The sequence below is a fragment of the Felis catus genome, chromosome B1, assembly GCF_018350175.1.
Source record: "Felis catus isolate Fca126 chromosome B1, F.catus_Fca126_mat1.0, whole genome shotgun sequence".
Taxonomy (NCBI): Eukaryota; Metazoa; Chordata; class Mammalia; order Carnivora; family Felidae; genus Felis; species Felis catus.
Window position 1 is genome coordinate 16,101,896 of NC_058371.1, and position 16,542 is coordinate 16,118,437.

Here is a 16,542-nt window from a genome sequence, read left to right on the forward strand (position 1 = left end):
AACTAATACCCTTCCTGTATCCTCAGAGATCCCCAACAGTCCTGAAAGGAAAAGATTGTACCCCCTTACACTAGAACTAAGGCCTAGCAAATTTAAACGGCCTGACCAATTTCAAGTTATTAGTTTGTTTCTGTATGCTTCTTGTGATGTCAAGCTTTATCAAATTTGTGAATTAAAAAAAAAAAACTGAGATGGACGGTTGAAAATAAAGATTCAGAAGGTTCTGGATAAATGGAAAAGAAGCTAACATTCATATAGGTTATATACTAAGCACTTTCTAAGCACTTTTTCACTGATCAACCATTTAATACTGGTAACAACTTTAAGGTTCGAGATGAAGAAACTGCAGCTCAGACAGGTTAACTGACATATTCAAGACCACATGGCCAGAAAGCAGTAGAGTCAGGATTTGGATCCAGGCAGTCTGGCCAGACAGCAGTCTTGCTGATTATGCTATACTCAAATAAGCAGAAGAATATTAATAAGCAAAAAACCCAATGGGGAGGTATACTCTGAAACAGCCAAATAATAACACAATTAATAGCACAGGCACAGAATGAGGGAAGGTAAGGAGGGAAGGTGCACGGAGGACCCCAGCTTAAAAGAAGATTCTTTGAAAAAAGACGTGGAGCTTACCAAGCGGCAAAAGCATGACTTAGGAACCAAAAGACTAAAATACTCTTAAATCATATCGGGATAGTAATATACAGTCTAAGACAACTTGAATTATATTCTGCTGGTCAAACTACTTCTTGAATGAAGCATTTAGTTCTGGGTGCTAGGGGGAAGAGTCTAGAATTTAAGTCATGATCAGTGGTTTACAGAATAAGGCATTCATAGGCTAGTAAAAGAAATGGCTAAGAGAAAGCAGGTATTCAGATACTCAAAAAAAACTGTGATATGAAAAAAGATTTTACAACTGTTATTGGTAGTTCCAGAGGTAGAACTTGCATTAACAGACGTATAATGTATAAGGAAGCTGTTCTGGAATTAACATAAGAACTGCTCGAATGGAATGGGCTACTTTCTAAGATTATGAGCCAGAAGTCACTAGACAATGTTGGAGTAAAAACTACATGTCTACTTGCTGGGAGGCTACAAAAGGAATTCATGCATTAGGAAGATATGATTTTCCCAACTTTAACATTTTATGAACTAGGTCTAAATCCCAACATCAATCTGTAAGCCAAATGATTAGGAACTTCTTTGAAATCCCTATTTTTCATAGCTAAGTTTCCCGCCTTATCTCCTTACCAAACTGGGAATTCCTGGCATCTTGCTCATCTTTATATCCCCAGTGCCTAAAGTGGGATCTGACAAATATCAGACATTCAAAGAATGTTCACCCGATGAGGGAGTCTGGAGTTAGGAGACTGAAGACCGAACCCTAGTCTCTTTGCTAGCTATGTAAGCAGAAAAATCAATGCTTCTCCCTGAGCTAGTTTCCTTGATAGTTTCCCACAATCGTCCCCCACCAATCCCCACCGCACCCCCCACACCAGAATTAACTATCCCCTTATTTGTATTTACATGGTTCATGTCTTCCTCAACAGTTGTAAGGACCCAACTTCCTCAGTGGTCGCAGTTCGCGGGAGGTGGCGCATAAACCCTGGGAGACTTTTCAGGCATAACATCCAACAGACAAGGTTATCCTTAAGATTTACACACTCCAGTGGTTTAAACGTAATTTACAGAAAAACTATCCAGTGATCCCATCCACCAAGTAATAACATTTATTTCCAAGTTAATGAGATTCCATTTACATTGGTAAATAAAAATATGCATTTAATAACACTGTAAAGATTCTCTTCACCACATACTGGGAAAGGGTAAAAATTAAATGACAGATCACTTAATAACTCTTCTGGGGCTCAATGAAAACCGGCATGTGTCAAAGCTGACTGGGCGTCACTTGGACACTCACCATCTGTCTGGCTCTTACAGAACCAGAAATACTAACGCTCAAGATACATCAGAAAAACACACAAATAATCTGGCATTTTTTAAACTGGCATTTTGTTACTGTGGCATTACACTGTTTCTACAATTATGTATATAATACGGTCCAGAGAAGGTAACCCGTGGGGTACACGAAAATCTCGGCCCGAAATAAACATCCCTTTTCCAAGAACTCGAGAGGGTCCGTTTACCACCTCCTCCGGACCACCCCCTTCCCCCACGGCCCCAGGCAGCAGCAAACTGACAGCCCCTCAGGCGCCAGGGTTCAGAGTCAAGGCCGCGGAGGTGGGCGGCGGTGGCCGGAACCCAGCTCCTTGTTACAACCACTTCTTAACTCCGGCCGACCCCGGTCCCCACTCCAGCCGCGAAAGCGTCCTGAGGGCAGGCCCGGCGGCTCCCACAGGGGCCGGCTGGGGCTGCGAGCGGCCCCACGGACCCGCCGACCGCAGGCTCGGACGTCTTTGTTGTGGTTACACCCGCCACCCGAGAGGCCGGCCGGGCCGTAGGGCCGGCGGAGCCAAGGGCTGGGGGGGGGGGGGTCCCGGCCGGCCGGCCTTCCTAACTTCCCACCCTGGCTTCCTCATACCGACTCTGAGTGCTCGCCGCAGCCTGGGCTCCGTAGAGGGGAAACGGATCCCGGAGGGGAAGGGTAGCGGGCGCGTCGCGGGCGGGGCGGCGGGGCAGGAGGGGTTGCTCGCGCGCCGCTTACTTGGGCGCCGGGGCCGCTGCGGCCGCCTGGCGCGCCGCCCGAGGCGTTGCAGGCTCGCGCGCACACGCTAGCGCGCGCACGCAACCTCCGCTCGCGGCTCCCAGCAGCCTGGCTCGAGCTTCCGGAGGCGGAGACAGCGGAAAGGGAAAGGAGGGCGCCGAGGGCGCGCTGCGAGCCACGCGGGAACTGGGCGGGGACCCGGCGAGCGGCGCGGCTCCTGGTGGTTCCTCCCCGCTGCTCGCGGCGCGGCTCCTGGTGGTTCCTCCCCGCTGCTCGCGGCGCGGCTCCTGGTGGTTCCTCCCCGCTGCTCGCGGCGGGCGTCATAGAGCGCGGGGGGTTCGCCGGCGGCCTAGAGAGGCTCGACGCGCTGTGCGGTGGGTGGCCGGGGCTGGGAGGCAGGGCCCGCGACTCTCGAGTGGGAAGGGACACGGGAGGAAGCTTACCTTTTAGGACCCTTAGGTGCCCGGTGCACCGTCAAGGTGCTAACTGCTGTTGCCCCCGCTGTTAACAGCAATGCGGGTGGACCTAGTTGTTAGGGTGGCCAATTTAATTGGGAAAGTGGCTTTAATGATCTTGTAACTCCTCCCCGAAACAACAGTAGTAAAAATGAGGGCGGCTGTGGCTTTACGATTATTTAGAGCAGTAAAGTTCAGATCAAAGAACTAGTTGTGTGATTCAAGAGCTGGTGACACATTATAAAGTCTTCTGACTATTGGTAAATGAGGTGGGTGGTTAAAATAAGAGAAAAATGTGGAATATGTTGAATGCCATAATTTTTCGATTTTGAACTCACAGTTGTGTAGTAGGTGTGGTAGAATAATGGTGCTCCAAATATGTCCACCTCCTAATCCCCAGAACCTGTGAATATGCTGTTTAACGTGGGAAAAGGGACTTGGGCTATGTGACTAAGGATCTTGAGATGGGAAAATTAACTTCGATTATCTAGGAGGGTTCAGTGTAATCAGATTTTTTTTTTTTTACACTTAATTATTTTTGAGAGACAGAGAGAGACAGAGCCTGAGCAGGGGAGGGGCAGAGAGAGAGGGAGACACAGAATCAGAAACAGGCTCCAGGTTCTGAGCTGTCAGCACAGAGCCCCATGCGGGGCTCGAACCCACAGACTGTGAGATCATGACCTGAGCTGGAGTAGGTCCCTTAACCCACTGAGCCACCCAGGCGCTCCAAGTGTAATCAGATGGATTCTTAAAAATGAGAGTCAAGAAGATTCCAAGTCATTAATAGGAGGGGTGGCCATAGAAGCAAGATTGTAATGTATAGTGCTGTGACTATAGTTAACAATACTGTGTTGTATATTTGGAAGTTAAGACAGGGGCGTCTGGGTGGCGCAGTCGGTTAAGCGTCCGACTTCAGCCAGGTCACGATCTCGCGGTCCGTGAGTTCGAGCCCCGCGTCAGGCTCTGGGCTGATGGCTCAGAGCCTGGAGCCTGTTTCTGATTCTGTGTCTCCCTCTCTCTCTGCCCCTCCCCCGTTCATGCTCTGTCTCTCTCTGTCCCAAAAATAAATAAACGTTGAAAAAAAATTTTTTTTAAAAATAAAAAAAAAAGTTAAGACAGTAGATCTTAAAACTTATTACAAGAGAAAAAAACTGTGAAGTGATTGTTGTTAACTGGACTTACTGTGGTATTCATTTCATAATATATCTATCATGTCACCCTAAATTTACATGCTGTTATATGTCAGTTTTATCTCAGTAAAACTGTCAATTTAGGGGCTCCTGGGTGGCTCAGTTAGTTAAGCATCCGACTTCAGCTCAGGTCATGATCTTACGGTTCTTGGGTTCAAGCTCCGTGTCAGGCTCTGGGCTGACAGCTCAGAGCCTGGAGCCTGCTTCAGATTATGTGCCTCCCTCTCTTTCTGCCCCTCCCCCGCTCCCACCTGCTGTCTCTCTCTCTCTCTCTCTCTCTCTCTCTCTCTCTCTCTCTCTCTCTCTCTCTCTCTCAAGAAATAAACATTAAAAGAAATTTTTTAACTGTCATTTAAAAGATGTTTTTAATTAAAGCAGCAGGAGATCAGAGTGATGTAAGCGGCCTTGAGCCAAGGAAAGCAGGCACCTCTGGAAGCTGAGAAAGGGAAGAAAAGGTATTCTCCCCTGAAGCCTCCAGAAGGAATGAAGCCCTGTTAATACCTTGATTTTAGACTTCTGACCTCCAGAACAGAAAGAGAATACATTTGTGTTGTTTTAAAGCACTGGGTGTAGTAATTTATTATAGCAGCACTTAAAAACCTAATTCAATTAGTATTTGATAATGTATTTTTTTACAAGGAAGTGCAAAGAAAGCTGGGAACTAAGGGTTATGCATAGCCTAGGGAGCATCACTAAGGAATTGGCTCTGTTTTTGTTCTTCACAATGCATTTTGTACTTTTCGGTTGTAACTACCAACAAATACACAGAATCATTTTGTTCTTTTTGTAGACTAACCGCCAGGATTTCACTTAATTCTGCTTGGTAAAACTATGCTGGCACCATTTGCCAGGGATGATTGTCTGTCTACTCTGTGGTCAAAGTTTGCTATCCAAAGGGTTTGAATAGACATTTCTTCCAAGAATATATACAAATGGCCAATAAGCACAGGAAAAGATGCTCAACATCACTAATCATTAGGGAAATGCAAATAAATCATGAGATATCACTTCACACATATTAGGATTGCTGTTATAAAAGTAAGACAGGGGGCGCCTGGGTGGCTTGGTCGGGTCGGGCTCTGTGCTGACAGCTCAGAGCCTGGAGCCTGTTTCAGATTCTGTGACTCCCTCTCTCTCTGCCCCGCCCCTGTTTATGCTCTGTCTCTGTCTCAAAAATAAATAAACGTTAAAAAAAACAAAAACAAAAGTAAGACAGGAAATAACAAGGATGGGCAAAGGTGTGGAGAGATTAGAACCCTTGTGTTTGGCTCCTGGGAATATGAAATGGTACAACTGCTATGGAAAACTATGGCAGTTCCTCAGTAAACTGAACACAGGTACTATGTGAGCCAGCAGTTGCACTTCTGGGAATGTACCCTAAAGAATTGAAAGCAGAGTCTCAAATGGATGTTTGTATACCCATGTTCATAGCAGCATAATTCACCAAAGCCAAAACACAAACAACCCAAATGTCCACCAAAGACAGATAAACAAACCTCAGGTGGCTCAGTCCATTAAGGCTCTGACTTCGGCTCCGGTCATGATCTCATAGCTCGTGAGTTCAAACCTCGCTTTGGGCTCTGTGCTGACAGCTCAGAGCCTGGAGCCCGCTTCGCATTCTGTGTCTCCCTCTCTCTCTGCCCCTCTCCCCGCTCAGGCTCTGTCTCTCTCTCTCTCTCTCAAAAATAAACATTAAAAATTTTTTTAAAATGCTGTAAATCCATACAAGAATATTATTCAGCCACAAAAAAGAATGAAGTTATGATATGTGCTATAATGATGGGTGAATCTTGAAAACATTTATGTTAAGTGAAATAAGCCAGACAAAAGGACAAATATTACATGAATCCACTCACATGAATGAGGTACCTAAAATAGGCAAGTCACAGTAACAGATTAGAATAGAATTGGGGCACCTGGCTGACTCAGTCAGTGGCATGTGCAACACTTGATCTCAAAGTTGTGGGTTTGAGCTCCATGATGGGTGTGGAGATTGCTTAAAAATAAAATCTTCAAAAAAAGAAAAAGGAAGAGAGATTACCAGGGGCTGGGGATGGATGCCGGTGATAGTTGTACAACAATGTGAATGTACCTAATGCCACTGAGTTGTACACTTAAAAATGGTCAAAATATTAAATTTTGTGTATGTCTTACGAAAAATAAAAAAATCTTATATCTTAAACTTTAATTTCGGCTCTTTTTCTGGGCTATTAATTTGTAAGCTTTTGCCTTTTCCCTGGTTTTCTTTTCCTGGAAAGAGCACATCCTCCGTAGTCTGTACTGAATGAATGAATCAACGAATGCATGAAGTCGATTGTAAACAAACTTCTTCAGGCCAGAGATTTTGCTCTGTGCCTCTTCATACTTCTGGTCACAGAGGGTCATCAACTCAGAGGTGTAAAAAAGCTCTTCCCCAAATTCATTGAACCTGAACTCTTTCATCAGAAAAGATGTAAATAATATCCCTTGGCCCCTTAAAAAACATTTTTTTTCCACTTATTGTATACCTTCAATACCTGTATTGAAGCAGAATATGAGCTTGACTATTTCTGTAGAGAGCTATTAAAAGACCTTGGGATAATAGCTGGTGGTTTTTTCATCTATGCTAAACTTCTTATAAGCATATGGAAAACTTTTTTTTTTTTTAATTTATGAATTAAGTTTTGAAGGATGAAATCTTTACTGGGTTGAAGTTTATAAACCAAATTGAAATTAAATGTAGTTAGGTTTCATATTTTTTAAGTATCTAAAAGGGGGTAGTTCAACACATTTAAATGCTGGAATAGAGGAAATTGAGGAAGCAAAATGACTTAGGTTCACATATGAATTTCCTGAACTCCCACAAAACAGAATTAGTAGCTCTCTTCTTGCCATCATAGAACTTTGTAATACCTTAGTAATATACGTTACATTGCTTAATGCTTCCTCCCCCCTACCCCAATCAGAATGTGAGCTCTTCAAGGACAAAGACCGTATTTTATATTTTTAAATTTATTTTTATTTTTTTAAGTTTATTTATTTATTTTGAGAGAGAGCATGAGCTTAAGCTGGGAAGGGGCAGAGAGAGGGAGAGAGAATCCCAAGTAGGCTTGGTGTTGTCGGCACGGAGCCCAATGTGGAGCTGGAACCCACGAACCATGAGATCATGACCTTAGCCAAAATCCAGAGTCAGACTAACCAACTGAGCCGCCCAGGTGCCCCTATACTGTTTTTTAACAAAGCACCTTCCTAATATTTTTGGACTGAATGAAAGAATGAATAGAAGTCACATACTACCTCACAGGAGTTTACAGTCTATTTAAAAGCCAGATGAGTGCTATTCTTATTGCACTGGTTTGGTAAGGACATTATTTGTATACTTTAGAAGCAATTTTGTCCTTTGACATTACTTTTAACTACTATATTTGAAAGATAGCATAATGGAGCAGAATCCTATAATTTAGGTCCACCACCTACTAGCTGTGATTTTGAGCAACTCATTTAACTTCTCTGAGCCTCAGTTTCTTCCTCTGGAAAATGGGATCATGCTTACCATACCTCCTTTACAGAGTTATAGTGGGGGACATATGTTTTAAAAGGATTTTCAAAAGTTGAAGTTTCCATTAAAATATGAGATTACTTTATTACTTTTTTTTGGTCTACTCAATTATCCTAGATATATTATCATGGAAGAGTATCAGATTTATTCACTCAAAAGTATTTATTAGGGGCCTGCTATGTGCAACCCCTGTTCAGGACTCATTAAAACTCTAATACTAATTTTGGGGACACCTGAGTGGCTCAGTGGGTTGAACATCTGGCTCTTGATTTCAGCTCAGGTCATAATCTCATGGTGGTGAGATCGAGCCCCATGTCAGACTCAGTGTTGACAGTGCAGATTCTCTCTCTTTTAACCCCTCTGTCTGCCTCTCCTCCGTGCTCTCTCTCTCAAAATAAATAAATAAATAAATAAATAAATAAACAAACAAACATTTAAAAAAAACCTCTAATACTAATTTTTATTTTCCATAATTATATTCTCTTTCTTAGAGCAAATAAATGACAAATGAGAGACACTGGCTTCTTTTTGGTATACAAACTTTATAAAATACTAAATACATAGGGGCGCCTGGGTGGCTCAGTCAGCTAAGCATCCGACTTCGGCTCAGGTCATGATCTCACAGTTTGTGGGCTTGAGCCCCGGGTTGGGCTCTGTGCTGACAGCTCAGAGCCTGGATCCTGCTTTGGATTCTGTGTCTCCCTCTCTCTCTGCCCCTCCCCTGCTTGTACTCTGTCTCTCTCTGTCTCTCAAAAATAAATAAATGTAAACAATTTTTTTTAAATATTAAATACATAGTGTTAATCTGAAAATATTCAAAATTCGTTCCTAATTTATGCAAGTACATTTAATCAATATTGTGGCCTGCCTATTTTATATTTTACTCAGCTCATATTTCATGAAACAGCATATAGATGAATTCGAAAAGCATTTTTGGCCCACATGCATTTTGGAGAAATTAGATAATAAGTAAACACAATTTACATTCTTTCTTTATAATCTGCTGCCCAATAATACTGGCTATTAAAATCTAAGTGAGTGTGGGGCACCTGGGTGGCTCAGTTGGTTACGTGTCCAGCTTCGGCTCAGGTCATGATCTCACGGTTCGTGGGTTGGAGCCCTGCGTTGGCCTCTGTGCTGACAGCTCGGAGCCTGGAGACCGTTTCAGATTCTGCATCTCCCTCTCTCTCTGCCCCTCCCCTGGTTGCACTCTGTCTCTTTCTCTCTGAAAAATAAATAAACGTTAATAAAAAAAAGCTAAGGGAGTGCAGTTTTTTTTTTTTTTTTTGCTTTATGTTTCATAACTTGAAAATATTAGAGTAAAATAAAGCTAAATGATAAAGCTCTATTACCAAACCCTTTACTGGCAAACATAATTAAATACTGTCTCCCTTGTCCCTATCCTTACTTAGGTCCTTTTCTTTATCTTATAGATAAATGGAATTAGATTATGAAGAACTATTAATTCCAGGGAAAAGAAATGTGAACTTTAACATATTTGCAGTGATAAGTCATTGGATACCACTGATTTGGGTGAGCAGCCAGATTATCCATGAGAAACTGATTAGTGTATTCTGTCGAGCAAACTAAGGTAGGTTGTTAAAGTAATACAACCAATGAATTATAGCTCTCTATATTTTAGTCCATGTGTAGACCACTCCCTGTTTAATTACTGGTTGGGCCATATGTTTACTTTGGCCAATGGGACATTAGCAAATGTAATGCAAGCAAAAGCTTAAAAAGAATTTGCACAGGGCATCCCTGAAACTGCCATGTGAAGAAGGGCAAGCTGACCTTTGGAGGATAAGTACACAGAAAGCAGAGACGAGCCATCTCAACAGACTCCATAGACCAAATAGCCCAGCCTGTGCACCAGGAGACCATAGTTTCATTAGTTACCCAAGACAAGAGCAGAATTGCCTAATGACCCCAGCCCAAATTGCTGACCCACAAAATCATAAGCAAATAAAGTGGTTATTTGGTGGTAGTTCGTTATGTGACAATAGATATCGACACACCATATTTCCAGTATGTCTTCTTGATAATAACCTTTGGAATACTTTGTTTTAAAAGAATAAACAACTAACTGGAATTTAAATAAAAACTTGAAACAACAAATAAATTGGCAGATATAAAAATCAATTGCACAGCTCATTGTATGTAAATTATTCTTCATAAAACAATACTTACAAGAAAAGAAAATTAAAAAATAGTAAAAACACAAAGAATATCCACAAAATATCTTACTTCATATGAATGTTTTTTTTTCTTTGTTGAAATAATGACAGATGATTCCTTATTGAAAAACAGTAGTCAGAGGAATTTGAAAATATTATTTTAATGCTTATTTTTCTTTATGAAAATTTTTTTCATGTTTCTATTTATTATTGAAGGAGAGAGCATGAGCTGGGGAGGAGCAGAGAGAGAGATGGAGACGTAGAAATTGAAGCAAGCTCCAGGCTCTAAGCTGTCAGCACAGAGGCGGATGTGGGGCTCGAACTCATGAACTGTGAGATCATGACCTGAGCCAAAGTCGGACACCTAACCGACTGAGCCACCCAGGGGCCCCCAATGCTTATTTTTCTTAACTATGGTCCCTGGGAAGCAGGATATAAGTCATTTTATTGGAAAACAATAGTGCTGTTAAACTGTTGAAATTCTTCAGGACTCCTACTTGAAGAGAGTTTTGAGACTTTGCTTTTTGTTGCCCGTGTCCTTTCTCACTGCCTCTCTCAGTCTGTTTACCTCTCCTTCCCTTTCTTCTATTCTGGATTTGCCCTATCACCCATCCTTTTAAATCATTAATCTCTTTGGAATTCCTTCGTTTCCTTTCCAATTCTTTTTACCTATTAAAGATACAGCTGCTGCTTTCTTGGTCCTAGTAGTAATTTACTAGCATTTATCTAGCATATCAACATTTTTTCAGTAAACATTATCTGTATATTAACGACGGGACCATGATAGGAGAATAGGAAAATACGTTCTCTAAAAACGATCTGGACCGCTTTCACTTGCGTGGGTAATAACATTTGTACTGAATCTCTGGTAACAAAAATATAGGGACTTGGAGCCAAAGTGATTATGGCAGCTGTGTACACTCCCTGGCACTAGGCCCACTTCTCTGGGCCTTTCCATAACTAGCAACTGCAGGCTTCATTCCTCTTCCACAGTCGTCGATCCCTTCCCTGAGGCGGCTGGGTGGGGAAAGGAAGGTCGTTGAGGGAACCTGTGTTGAAAGTGAGGCGTAGGAATGGTTTGCCCCCCGAATCTAAACAGCAGGTGAAAATAAGGCAGACATTTGGGGAGCCCTAAGCAGGCGAAGAGGTTACTTGTCAGTGAAGAGCCCAGAGCGAGGATTAAGGGATCACCTGAGCCGGAGAATTAATTACAAGCTCTTCTGACACCTGCGGCAAAATTTTCCATCCTCTGACGGTACCCTGGGGGGAGGGGAGGAGGAGGGCAGGGACCTAGCAGTTTTCCCAGCGATTGGCCGCGCCCCCTCCCCTGAGGGGCGGCGGCGCTCGGACCCCGCCCCCGCGCCGCGGGTGGGCGGCGGGGGCCGGGCGAGGCCGGGCACCTCCCACCTGTCACTCAGCGGGCCGCGGTCGCTCTCCGCCCCCCGCCTGACGAGCACCTCCGGGCCGCTCCCGCCCCCGCTCCGCCTCTGGCTTCGCCAGCTTAAGTCACAACGCGGTCCGGCTACCTGGGCGCGCCCGGCCGGACGGCTGCGGGGCCGGCGCCGGGTGGCGGCGCTGAGGGGTCGCTGAGAGGAGCTCGGCGGCGTCTGTTGGAGCCGTTCCCTCGGTGGGCCGCCGGCGAGGGCATGAGCGCGGACTGCCTGTGCCTCCGGAGCGGCGGCGGCGGCGGCGGCGGCGGCGGGAGCGGCGAGGGGAGGGGGCGCCGCGCAGAGGCCACCGTCCAGGGCAGCGCCGGGGGACAGCAGGGCAGGAGATGTGCCTGTCCTTAGCGGTACAGGAAGCAGCATGCACCCCGATGCCACCGACAGCAGCGGCGCCGGCCTCAGCCTCGTGCCGGCAGCGGCCACCGGCGGCCGCCCAGCCCCGGGCGCCCCGGGCGAGCGGCGGCCGGGCGCCCGGGAAGACGCGGCGGCGCCGGGGAGCCCTGGCGGCTGGAGCTGGCGAGTGTCAGTGGCGGTGGCCGCACTCGCCGCCGTGTGCCTCTCCTGCCTGGGGCCCGGTTGCTGGCAGGCGGCCGGAGGCGCGGGGCCGTGCACCGTCCTGCTCCGGCTCAGCCTGTACCTGGGCTGCGCCGCGGCCGCCTTCCTCTTGGGAACCCTGTTCTCCCTCGTCTGCCGGAGCCGGCGAGCCCCGCCGCCCGACTTCGTCGCCACCTGGAGACGGCTGGCCGCGGCCGCCCGCCGCGGGCCGGGGGTAAGTACCGGTCTCCCCGCTGCCTCGCGCGCTCGGGGCCTCGTCCGGGCCCTCCCCGCTTCCGGTGCCCGCCGCCCGCTCTCGGAGCCCCGGGTGGCGGCGGCGTGGCCGGTCCCCTCTGCCTGGCCTCCCGGAGAGAGACCCGGCTGGGGTTGGTCGGCCCGGCGGGTAGCTGCGAGCGTTCCCTCGGCCCGCGCCGGTGGGGGGGTGGGGGGCGGCGGGCTCCGGGCTCCTCCGAGCTTGCGGGATGCTCGCCGAGATGCACGTTGTTAGGCAGTGTAGTTGCTCCACAGCCATCCTCAGGCACAACCTTGATAGCTGAATAATCCAAATCGTGAATGTTGCTCTGCAGTTGGCGAGGGGAGTCCCCCCTGTACGCACGCGCTGCGCCCTGTGCGGATCATGGTGTTTGCTGCTTCTAACCGTTTTCTGGGAGAGGTAACTTTATGACCTTTCACCGGTGCGGAAACTTGCTCAGACAGGCTAGTCTGGCTTAGCTCGCCCTGCCGGGACCTCTCACCCGAGGCTGTGGACACTTCTTACGGCGGCATCCTGTCTTCCACCATGTTGAGAACGCAGCCCCAGCTAGTTTCTGTGATTTTGAAAGGGGATGTCAGATAGCACTTCAGTCTGCAACAGAAGCAAAGGTATCCCAGGGAGGGGTGGGACAGCAGGGCGGTGGTTAGAAAATCTAGGAAATGAGAGTGTTTCAGATGAGCTCTTCTCTTCCTTAGTGCCAGACCGCTACTTGCTCAGCCTCCCAGCTTTCTCTCATACGTAACCCTTTAAATCAAATAAGGAAACTTGATTCTGTTGTAGCTCGTTTTGTTCGGGGCACATTATGCCGAGCCTGAGATTTGTTTCTGCTAATAATGTATTTAACACGGGTTTACTATGGGAATTATAACTTCTACGGGAATATAATTATGAGTTCTATTTCATAAGCCATAGGCTACAGGGTAGTGTCTCTCAATAATCCGGTAAGGAAATAACAAACCCCACAGACCCATGATAGGTGAACTATACTGTTGTTCCAGGCAGTGGAGAAATAAAGTCCAGATTTATTTGAGGTGTGCCTCTCTAGGAGTTGGTTCTTGGTAGAGTAAGTCCTTTCAACCAAAAGTTGGGTATTAATTGCTGGGACATGTAGCTAGTGACAGTGGCATTGGTGTTGGTAGGCAGGGCTGGCTGCCCTGAAGGTTAGTACTTTGGGGATAGTTACACAGCCTGTACCACTGCCTGTGAGAAATACCCTCACCACGGCAGGAACAGATGTCCCTTCCCTTCCCAAGACTGCTGTATGGTTTAACACCCCTGCTGACCGGGAGTTGCCTGACCACAACAGGAGCAAGTGTCTTAAGATCTACAGAGAGCTGTTTAGATCGGCAAAGAGTAGCCTTGCCCCGCCTGAACACTCTGGGTAGGACCACACAAACTGCTGGTATTTAAAGCCCATTACATCATACTGATTCATCCATATATTCATATGGAGAAGCACTCAGTAGCACAACAGTTCTGCAGATACCATCTTGACATGGTTTCTCAAACTAGATCAAAACAACCTCGATTCAAAACAATATGGATTTGAAATCACAACAGATCAATACACAACATAATGTGGCACTAGCTGCTGGACTGAATGATACTGTCATGAAATTGAAGTTGCCTAAGCACATTCGGGTAAGGGAAATGGCAGTGGTTCATAAGGGTATTTGTTAGAGGGATCATTATCTTCTGGGTTTTGTATTTGCTTATGATATGATCCACTTACTCTTGTAAAAATCATCACACTCTCCGCCAAAATTACCCTGTCCTGAGTCTGTCAGTTCGAAATGCAGCCCTGAGATAATGGCTGGAGGGTTGTAGGTAAGGAAGTCAGGCATCCTCACTCTGTAAATCCATCAGGAATTCAGTATATTAAGGTACAGGAACTTCTGTTTCCCTGGTATTCTAAAAAAATTAGTAGTGTTTATTTCCTTTAAAAACCTTCATTTAACTATCCATTTTTTTCATATCTAATTTAGCAAGAGTTGGTAAGCAGGTGTGTTTTTTCTCATGATTTTTTTCTACAATGACAGAAAAATAAGGATCCAAAGATTTTACTAGTTGGCTTATTGATTTGTAAATGATGTTCCATTTCTTTTGAGTATTGTAAGAAATAATTTACTCCATATGTGTTTGTCGAGTTTGGTTTTTTTGATGTTGTATTTATGGTTGAGAGAGCATGAGCATGGGAGGGACAGAGAGAGAGAAGGGGACAGAGGGTTTGAAGCGGGCTGTATGCTGACAGCAGTGAGCCCAACGCCCGGCTCCAGCTCACAGATCCTGAGGTCCTGACCTGAGCGGAAGTTGGAAGCTCAACCAACCCAGCCACCCAGGCTCCCCTACTGAGTGTTTTATATGAGCCAAGTATTATTCTGCAAGCTGGGGTTGAATCAATGAGACACACAAAAGCCCTACTCTCTGGAGATTATAGTCTTATGGGAGATCAGACAACAAAGGAGATATTTTTTGTTAGTGATAAATGCTTTTGAAACAAAATAAGAGTTAAGTGATTAAGAGTGCCTAGTAAGTGGGAGCAGGAAGTTTAGATGGTGAGGTCAGGGTCAAAATCCTGTAGTATTCTAGTCCTCTGAAGGCCTAGAAGCTGCATGTTGTGGGTTAGTTACCATCCTATTTCCTGGAAAATACATTTCCTCAAACCTCCCAACTCACTTATACTTCTGGGTAGATAAAACTTGGATTAGCATCCAGAAAGATGGTTTAGTAGAGGAATTAGAGAAAATAGTATTTTGTTATTTATTTATTTATTTATTTTTTAATTTTTTTGTCAACGTTTATTTATTGTTGGGACAGAGAGAGACAGAGCATGAACGGGGGAGGGGCAGAGAGAGAGGGAGACACAGAATCGGAAGCAGGCTCCAGGCTCTGAGCCATCAGCCCAGAGCCTGACTCGGGGCTCGAACTCATGGACCGCGAGATCGTGACCTGGCTGAAGTCGGACGCTTAACCGACTGCGCCACCCAGGCGCCCCTGTTATTTTTTTAATGTTTATTTTCGAGAGAGGTAGAGCGCAGGCGGGGGAGGGGTGGGGAGCGAGGAGGAGACTCTGAAGCAGGCTCCAGGCTCTGAGCTGTCAGCACAGAGTTCAACACAAGGCTTGAGCTTGTGAACCGGGAGATCATGACCTGAGCCGAAGTTGGACGCTTAACTGAACCACCCAGGTGCCCAGAGAAAATAGTGCTTTAAAGGTGACAGAACATGAAGCAGCATATGTAATCCTGAAGATTTCAGGTAACAGCAGAAGTGAAATGTAATTTATGGAAAGTAGATCATTGGTCTATTTTTTTTTGAACTTGGATCCTTATAATAGTCTTTAACGAGAAAGTAAGTACATTAGAAACTTTACTTTCTACCTCTGTATTGTAATTGAAATGCAGATTTTTCACATAAAATTTTATATATTTTTTTAATAGTACTGGTGCTATTTACTCAAGCCTTTAGTTGTGCTGTATTTCTAATTTGTGTTTAGTTTTATTTTGTTTGTTTCAATGCTCTGTTCTTTATGAATGGAAGCATAAGCACGTGGTGTAGTGTAAAATATCTGTCAGTTCTGTGGGGGTAGCAGCTGGACCACACAGGTCATCTAACATATGTGGAGGGGGAGGCTGTTGAGTAGTAAACCAAATGGTGCCTCTGTAAGATACAGTGAGTACATTACTACAGAAATTTTGATTCAGCATGAAGGAAGGAATCGTCATTTGTTCTCACACATTTTAGATTCTTCTAAAATGCTGTCCTTCTAGCTGTCCGTCCTTCCTTCCCTCTTCTTCGTTTTCTTTTTGGTCTCCTATAGAGGGAAAAAAAAAATGCATACATCGTTCAAAGTAGGCAGCTAAAAAAGCCACACTGAGAGCGAAAAGTGGTTTTTGTGTCAGGGAGTGTCTAAAATGCTTCTGTGTGTCTCACAGTGTAGTTATTGGCTGTAAACTCCATGTGATTAGGACCCCTGATGGACACCTTTTGCTATACCTGTATCTAGCAGGAGCTCAGGGAGTGTTTGCAGATGATGATAAAACTGTTCTCACTACCTCATGCCTTTCCCCCTCCAGTTAATCCAGTAGTAGTAGTTGTTGGGCATCTGCTATGTGCAAGAATTTTTGTTTCATTTGGGTGGGAATTACTGCTGATTAAAATAGTAACAATCATTTTCAACTCAGGTAGAAATAATATCCAGTGGTGTATTCAGGTCCTGAGGAAGCTTTTCTGTAAGGTCAGGAAGGTCTTGGCAGTTGCTCTC

At 45.4% G+C, this 16,542-nt stretch overlaps 2 protein-coding genes and 1 long non-coding RNA gene across 9 annotated transcripts in view; 2 read left to right on the forward strand and 1 right to left on the reverse strand.

The window, feature by feature from the left end:
• Positions 1 to 2,801, reverse strand: part of CFAP97 (cilia and flagella associated protein 97) — a 42,895-nt gene extending 40,094 nt beyond the window's left edge. For 2 of the 3 annotated variants that reach the window (XM_045056827.1, XR_006597323.1), the window contains exon 1: positions 2,669 to 2,801. The gene's annotated coding sequence lies outside the window, so the exon portion shown is untranslated. Of the gene's footprint in view, positions 1 to 2,545 lie in introns of all 3 variants that reach the window. The other variant, XM_045056828.1, reaches the window with a different exon arrangement.
• Positions 2,802 to 2,919: 118 nt separating this feature from the next.
• On the forward strand, positions 2,920 to 9,838 carry LOC123385170. Its single transcript, XR_006597329.1, has 2 exons — positions 2,920 to 3,042; positions 9,285 to 9,838. It is a non-coding gene; the product is annotated as an uncharacterized LOC123385170 (long non-coding RNA).
• Positions 9,839 to 11,478: 1,640 nt separating this feature from the next.
• SNX25 (sorting nexin 25) overlaps positions 11,479 to 16,542 on the forward strand; it is a 132,649-nt gene continuing 127,585 nt past the window's right edge. For 2 of the 5 annotated variants that reach the window (XM_045056821.1, XM_045056825.1), the window contains exon 1: positions 11,479 to 12,242. In XM_045056821.1, the coding sequence (XP_044912756.1) occupies positions 11,835 to 12,242 (408 nt within the window). In that variant the 5' untranslated portion in view covers positions 11,479 to 11,834. Of the gene's footprint in view, positions 12,243 to 12,303; positions 12,890 to 16,542 lie in introns of those variants that run through there. The other 3 variants (XM_023252358.2, XM_045056822.1, XM_045056823.1) reach the window with 3 other exon arrangements.